Genomic DNA, 8,274 nt, shown 5'->3' with positions numbered 1-8,274 from the left:
GATAATCTATACATATTATTTATATCTATACATACCCGTTCTACGGGTCACTTGTTCTAGAAAATTACCAGATTTATATCAATCCTGGCACAATTCTCAAAATGGCGTTCTTCTTAGTTTCTAAGAATTATGAGCTTTTCTTGGAGTTGATCTCATATGAGCGTTCTGGGGCCTTCGTGGCTTTTGTCGTGTTTGTTGTTTCGTAAAAAGTAATATATTAAACACCGTGTACTGGGGATGATAAAGAAATATCCGGAATCATGAATTGAATTCAATAATTATATTTATTTAAAGTTCATAAAACAAACAATATATTATTGCGTAATATATCCTCTTCACAAGAAAACAAAAAATATAACAATTTAACACATCATGACAATCTTATACTTATCTAAGGAAATGTTTGCCGCTGTGCGTGTAATATAGCTTTGATGCCTTATATACGATGCCTTATATACCATCGGGTGAATAAGCCCATTGGTTGAATAAATATATTTATATATCATAAGGAGTCCGTTCATTTGTTTGTCAATTCCGGATGTTGCTCATCGTAAATGTACTTACAATTAAACCTGTTGTTAACTTAATCTTAAAGGACTCACTCAACCGATGTTTTTTGAAATGACGAATCTAGATTTTTTCTCGAGATAAATGTACCATTTGTTTTAGGTGTTGATTTTTAACATGTGTGCAAAGTTATATGATAAACAAGATCATCAAGGAAAGATGGCGTTCAATGAACGCAGCTCCCACCCGACCCAGTAACAAGAGCAAGTGGCAAGGAGCCCAGGATGACCCCAAACAAAACAGGAAAGGGAACAAGGCAGAGCACGGGCAGGCAAACAACTATAATTTATGTCCGTTAGTTCGTTACTACGTCACTTGCCGGAGAATTCATAAAGAAAAGAAATTTGTCTTATTCAATTATTCAAACAAAGTACATATATATTGATTTATATGACAAGTGATACATTCTATTTAAAGTGATCGTTTTGCTCATTTGATTCATATTAAGATATAGAGATATGAGCGATTTGTAATAACATACAAGGTGTCATGATATTGGTGAAACTATTTCCTTTTCTTAAACTGAAACCTCCCAAACTCCACATCTATAATTACTTCAATCTCTTGTTTAGTTCGAACATAGTTACGTTCTTCTTCCCGTTCTTCTTCTCGTATTGTGTATGTTTCAACCTCAATAGGCTGTTGAAGAGTCAAAAGGCTATCAACAAATGTATACCACGTATTCAGGCTCATATTGGTATGTCCTAGTTCAACGCGTGTAAGAGTTTTCATCTCTCGTGATACTGTAAGGGTGTTATCATCTATATCTGCAGACATTAACGTTAGTATTCTAAGCTTATTTAATGTATGCACTACTGTAATAACTCGTCTGTTATATTTAAATGGATTACCTTCTAACACAAGTTCAGACAATCGGCCAGCATTTAACAAAATATCAAAATTTAATATACCGGGTGAAATGTGTACACTTTTAAGATGTTCAGTGTTTAAGTAAGAAATTTGCATATTCTTACAGTAGTTCAATCTAAGATTGTGGAGCTGGTTTTGCTTAGAAAGATCTATAACATGCGTATAACTTTCATCATCAGGTCGATCATCAGATACATGTATCAAAGTCAGCTGTCTTAAAGGGGCCTCTTGTAATAACGATACAAGTGATGCTATTTTACCTGAAAGACCATTCAAATGAAGTTCATTGAGCTTACATGCTTTTGTTATTAGATTAAAATCTAATATACAAGCATAAAAATGTAGACGGTTATCAATATATATATGTTTTAGTTGCTCTGTGTTTAATCCCGTAACAACTATATTAGGACACGCTACCAGTTTAAGAATTTGAAGATAATTCTGTCTGGACAGATCAATACCATGACGTTTACTGTGGCTACATTTAACATTGCATAATGTCAGTTCTCTTAATGGTGCTCGTTGTAATACTAATGGTAATGAAATCAAATTACCAGTATAATCTTTAATGTTAAGCTCAGCTAGCTTGCTGGCATTCAACAGACAATCAAAATCTAATATTCTGGCACAATCATTAATGTGTAACTGTTCAAGTTGTTTAGTATGCAGGTCAGAAATTTCCACATTCTTACAATAGTATAGTTTTAGAATTTGAAGCTGTTTCTGATTAGAGAGATCAAAAACTGGCTTACTTATTTTATTATGCAATGCAAATTGATTTGATAATAATGGAACATGCAAAATATGCATGTATTTCAGTTTCTTGCATTTTGTTGTGTACTCAAACCATTCTGCAACTGATTTAGATTCGCAGGTTAAAGAAGTCACATCATCTGCGTTGACTCTATGAAGTGGTGGAATAGTTTCAAAATCTTGTATATAAAGGTCGCTCAGACTGACTTGAGTCTTGTCATGAGTGTCATTTTCCTCCAAACAAGATACTATAAGTCGTTGTATCTGATCAATCTCATTATTCCATCCTATTTCTTCCAACCCTTTTCTTCTTATATCAACAATTTGTTCATCCGTATTCACGATAAGTGAAATATATGTTGCGATATCACCAATTAGTACAGGGGACAAACCACAAATCATTTTAATCACATTAGATAACTGTAATAAATCGATAGCAGATGTACATCTTCCGAAAAAGTCATAAAGTATCGTACTTTTTCTATCTTTCTCTTTCCCTGCAACATAGGTGGACTTTTCCATGGAATAACATGTTGTAAAGTGCAATGAGACGAAAAACTCAAGATAGGAGATATGGATAAAAGCAAATTGTGTATCTTCCAGTGTAGGATCGTAACAGTTACTTTCATTCAGAATACCATAGAATCGTGTAAGGATATCAATATCACTATTCGATAAACCTTTTTTGATAAGATATGACTTACCAAATGTTGGCTTTACCTTGTAAGACGTACACCTGTCATATGCAACTTTTCCGAGAAGTAATAAGATGCGTTTTTTGTTTTCTAATCGAGGAAATGTATGCAACATTTTAGGAAGAGTAACGTTCTTGTAATCTTCCACAGACTGACTTGTATCATTATCACGCCCTTTATTCCTTCGGTCTGACCAACCAAACACCGTATTCAAGATCTGACAGTAAGTTTCGCTGACAGAATTTCCAATTTCCTTATCATTACAGTACAACCATAGCAATTGTTGTAAAAGTAATGGTGTCTTCTCGACATGCTGAACTTTTTTTGACTTTAAAATTCCCATAAATTGAGAGTAAGACTTTCCAGTTGAGTTTACATTGGAAATATATCGTTCGATGAATGCTTTCAATGATTTACTAGATATACCTAATAATTGTAACTTAAGATCAAATTCTGAAGTCTTTAAATTTAATATTCCTTTTGCTGATGGTCTAGATAATATCATTACTGTTGCATTATTTACTCCGTCTCCATTAGGTATTCCGTAACTTACATGTGGTACATTTATTTCTTCTTCTGGAGGTGTCCATTCGTCTAAGCCATCAGCTAAAATAAGGCAACCCCGTGAGTCTTCCTCAAATAGTTTATCAATCAACCCCGTGTTTTGAGGTGAGAAACATTTCTGTGCTATTTGTTTTACCATGACTCTGATGTCAGAAGTAAATATGCACATGCCTTGTAGTTGTATGTAGAAAAGAAATTCATATTGTCCGATTTGCGAGACGTCATTGTCAACTTTATATGCCACATTTGTTTCATTAGGATCAATTTCATTTAACTTATTTTCATTGTCAATCGGTTGTTTGGTTCCAGTAATAGCACAACACCAGTTGTCGATCATCATTTTGCAGAAAGTACTCTTCCCAGTGCCTACGTCACCTAAAATATAAATCTTCTTAATTTGCTGAGGTTGTTTTGTTTGAAAAATCTCATGATATCCTTTAATATAACTCTTTTCCGTCTCCATTTTATTATTTCTGTCCCTATTATCAGAATTGCTTTCCGTGACGACTTTTAATTTAGGGGATATATATACTGATTTAACGTTGATGTTATCTTCCTCTGGTTTCAAGGGACAAAGTGATGTATTCACATATGACCTCCGATACAATTTAACAAGCTTCTCTTGTAGCTCTGTCAAAAGAAGAATATAGAGGTTAGACATTAACTGTGCACCCTGGAACAATTGGTACATCTTCGTGCCTTACTTAGTGTGGTTTATGACAATCCAATTACTACTGTCGACGATTTAAAAGCAACGATTTAGAAAAAGCCATCATAAGACCAAACAACTTGATATTGATCATAGTTATCTTTATATCAAGATAAAATTGTATATGTGGTTAACTACATTTTAGAGTAGATAACTCTGTAAAATTCATCCGTAATTCATAACCATTCACTCTTATCTTTAAGTTATGAAATCTTATTTAGTTTTAAATTGGTTTCGATAATTTTAGACAACAGACAGCAATCATCCATATATTGACATGCCCGTCTTTATGTTAATGAATCTATTTAAGATTCTATAACATTGCGCACATTTACTAGAGCTATTCAGCTACTCAGTGAGAAGATGACAGTAAGATAAGAACACAGACCGACATAAATTTCCCTATTTATTTTAAATAGCAGTGTCAAGTTGTAAGGAAAATCTAATAAGTAATTTCTGAATACCCATCGCATTTATTTCTATAAGTTTTGAGTCAATCCCTTGAATAATTTTAAAGTTAAGTCTTGACAAAAAAATGCAACTGACCAACCGACCCTGACTGACCGACTGAAAAGTGTGAGCCTCCCACATATCTTCTAAAACACCCATTAAAACAAATTGATGTTCAATACAATTTGACAGTAATCAATGATGCAAATTATTGTTTCGTTATCACATAAAACAGACATTCAGTTTAGACATTTACTTTGTTTATCCTCCAAATATTTCATCCTGTCCTTTGTTTTTTGTTGATCACCTATATCTTTCAGGGAAGCTATTTCATGCTCTATCTGTATCAGGCGCTATAAAAAGGAAACGTTGAAGCGTTTGATATTTGGCTTCACTTGGTTGCATTTATTTAAACCTGACGTGAATAAAGATAAAATACCTTAAAATATAATAATAGGAATTTAAAGCGAAAAATAAAACGAATAGAGTCACCAACATCTTTTTCGAGTTATTTACCTTTGATAGCTTATAAGGAGAGAAATAATATGTTAAACTACATTAGATCCGTAAAATCTTTTCATGGCGTTATTTAGTTTATCTACATCACATCTGATGTCGTATATCACCTAAGAATTTTCATGATATTTGCCGTGTTGGGCTTTCTTTAGGGATTCTTATTTTCTCTATTTCATATAACATGTAATAATGCATTCAAATGCCCAGTATATATATTTAGGGAATGACGATTTTAAGGTTTTAGAATGTTAAATGTTACCATCCAAAACATTCGCTACAGTAAGTACTCCCTTTTGAATAACAAAAAAGATGCATTAAATAGTATAAAATACCTGTTTTAAGTCAGTCTCAAGATTACCTACTGCAAGTTCAAGCTTTTCAATTTCACCATTGTTTGCAAGCGTTTCTATGGCATTTTGTAGAGATTTTTGAATTTGATCACGTAGAGCTGTAGAGGCATCGGCTTGTTTCTTATCAATATCATCCTTTGTATTTTGGATCAACTGCTTCAGTTCTGCAGTCTTATGTGTAACCGTAGTTAAAGCTTCACGACATACCTCTATCTCGTTGTAAGTTGTTATTATAAAGTCATCATGCTTCAACTTAAAAAGGTATCTTTCTTAATTTGTAAAAAACAGTAATTAACGAATAGTTTAGGTCTCATAACATTATGCTTGGTAAAGTCTATTTCGGTAAAGAAAAGTAGCGAATACCATTCCTTTTATTTACAGTTTTTTGAGAATTGCTAAAAGTAATCAAAATTAGAATTTACAAATGTAGGGTTTTCAGTATTTTATGCTTTCAAACAAAGATTATCGTTGCAGCCACGATTATATTATAACATATCTTCAAAATCTATTTCTATATTTGTTTAGTTGTCGAAAACAATTGTTACTTTTAAAATATTAATGCTTTAAAATTACCTCTTTGAGTTTGGTGACCGCTTGTTGAGCATCTTTTCTTGTCCTTATTTCTTTTGCGTCTTCCAGAATTTCTATTATATCATCTACATATTCATTTAATTCTTTATCTTCCAGCTCCATTGACGATGAATGAAAAATAGAATTTCTTCTGGCACGAGTCTGAATTGAAAACATTCTCTAAATTAAAAGAATTAACTATAACATTTAATTCATAAACTTATTGAACTGTTAGTCAAATTCTTTTGACTGCTGAAAATCAAAAATGAAGTAAAAGACACAAAACGTTTAGCAATAAAAAGTCATAGGTTTGAGGAACACAGGTGGGTGATTGGAACAATCAGCAGGATAAGCACTACTGGAGAGTTGAAACAGGTACATAGTACACAAAACGCCATGTTTATGCCAAACAGCTGAAATAACTTCGTCAACATGAATGAAATTTTCCAACTAGACACGAGATGACCATCCGCCCATTCAAAATTGTGGAAAATCACAGGGGAACAACTTCATGTTTCACCGAAATATGCATCAGTAAAAATGATATGCCGGTCCTATAAAAAGGCTTTGGTAGTAACTTTGATAGATATATTACTAAGTAATTACATACCTATCCTAACGTTACAAAAAGGCAAATAAATTATCAATCCAGAATTAATTGTGTTCACGGGCTTAATTAAGCAGAAAAATTGCCATCTTAATTAAACCTCTTCCTTGATGATCGTGTTTTTCATATGTCCTGTCCTAATTTTGAAGCGTATTAATCACTTTATGTAACAATGTTTTCAAGGCAATGTACAGATAAAAAATAAATAAATGAACTTTTTTACATGAGAAAGCTCCGACTTGCTGTAAAATTTTATTAGAAGTATAATTACCTTGAAAAAGATGTTAGATGTTTTCGAGGATGCAAAATGAGAATAAAGACTGGTATTATTAATGAAGACATGGAGTAATCCAGATATGTCTATATCAGCTGCCTTTGTCTTGTCTGAATACCCAGGTGCATTGATGAAACATTTGGCGACCTCCCACGGTTCTGTACACCACTTCTGTATGTCTGTATTCGCCCAGTTTGGTGTTGGTGGGGTGGACCCGTGGCTTTTTATTATTTCTTCCATAATGCGATCACATATATGAAGACGGCATTTTTCCTTTTTTGTGTGTAAACAATTACACCTGTGTTGACCCCATCGACACTCATTTTTATTAGTGGTGGGATTTACAATGAATGTATGTAATGGTTGCAGACCTCCGATACTGCACCTGTTACATATAATACCGGGAGTGTGATTTATAGAACTAAGAACTCTTTTGTGTTCTTGTTTAACAACATCATCGGCAAAGCCGTCTAGACCTTGTTTAAGATATTTATATGCCAGTCCAACTCTTACCCAATTTCTATATTTCCTTTTCTCTATCTCACTTTGGTGACTCATCATTTCATTTTGGCTACTCTAAGAATATTTTATTCTTTCTGAAATTCGTTTCTGTAGCAATTTTCTGTCAAAATACGAAAAATATTATTAATTAATTAATTAATCAATTTATTTATTTATTTATGCAAATTTTACTGCGCTTTGACGCACAAAACTAACATGTTTATTGCTCAAAAGATCATTTGTTGAATTTATCAGATAATACTTCAAGGCAAAATTTCATAAAGGTTATATCAATAAAAAAGGTACTAAATTGGTGATCACCCAAATATGAACATGAAACAGTCTATTTAGATATATCACTTATGATTTTGACATGACGGCATAAATCTGGGTATGTTTCTTGATTATCATTTGCAGGTGTTTTTTTTCACTTCTGTATAGATATAAGTCTAAAATCTTAACAAATTAGTGTAATTTTAATTTCTTAAATAAAAAATCGATACCAGAACTACGTATAAGTATGTATAGAAGAAAATGTACCTCTCCATTTTTTTAAATCCTTTTAACCTTCACAAACTTATGAATGAATTGACATATGCATATTAATGCTATTTTAAACCTGTCATGTCAATAAGTCGTTAAAGGTAGATGACCTGATGTATCCTTGTAATTTCTTTGTTCTGTTACACTATATTCATGATATTTCTTAGTTTTGAAATCCACTTACCACTTGAAACTATGGTCTTACCTCCTCTGTTTCAAAAAAAATATAAATAGAGAAAAACAGAATCCCTAAAAAGAGCCCAACACTGCAAAATTGTAAAATGTTGCAGGCTCGATTTGATTGA

The 8,274-nt window shown here is 32.6% G+C and overlaps 1 protein-coding gene across 1 annotated transcript; it reads right to left on the bottom strand.

Annotated features, from left to right (window-relative positions):
* Nucleotides 1–341: 341 nt before the first annotated feature.
* Nucleotides 342–7,546, bottom strand: LOC132718324 (uncharacterized). The gene is made up of 5 exons (XM_060702027.1): nt 6,923–7,546; nt 6,048–6,206; nt 5,457–5,726; nt 4,865–4,961; nt 342–4,079 (listed from the first exon to the last, which is right to left on the bottom strand). The coding sequence occupies exons 1-5, from the start codon at nt 7,484–7,486 to the stop codon at nt 1,072–1,074; spliced, it is 4,098 nt and encodes a 1,365-aa protein (XP_060558010.1). The 5' UTR covers nt 7,487–7,546; the 3' UTR covers nt 342–1,071.
* Between the last annotated feature and the right edge of the window lie 728 nt (nt 7,547–8,274).

Source organism: Ruditapes philippinarum, unplaced genomic scaffold, assembly GCF_026571515.1.
Source record: "Ruditapes philippinarum isolate M1 unplaced genomic scaffold, ASM2657151v2 ctg2251_1_1_1_1, whole genome shotgun sequence".
In the NCBI taxonomy this organism is placed as follows: Eukaryota; Metazoa; Mollusca; class Bivalvia; order Venerida; family Veneridae; genus Ruditapes; species Ruditapes philippinarum.
The sequence above is the reverse complement of the archived record's forward strand: the minus strand, read 5'-3'. Positions and strand labels throughout refer to the sequence as shown.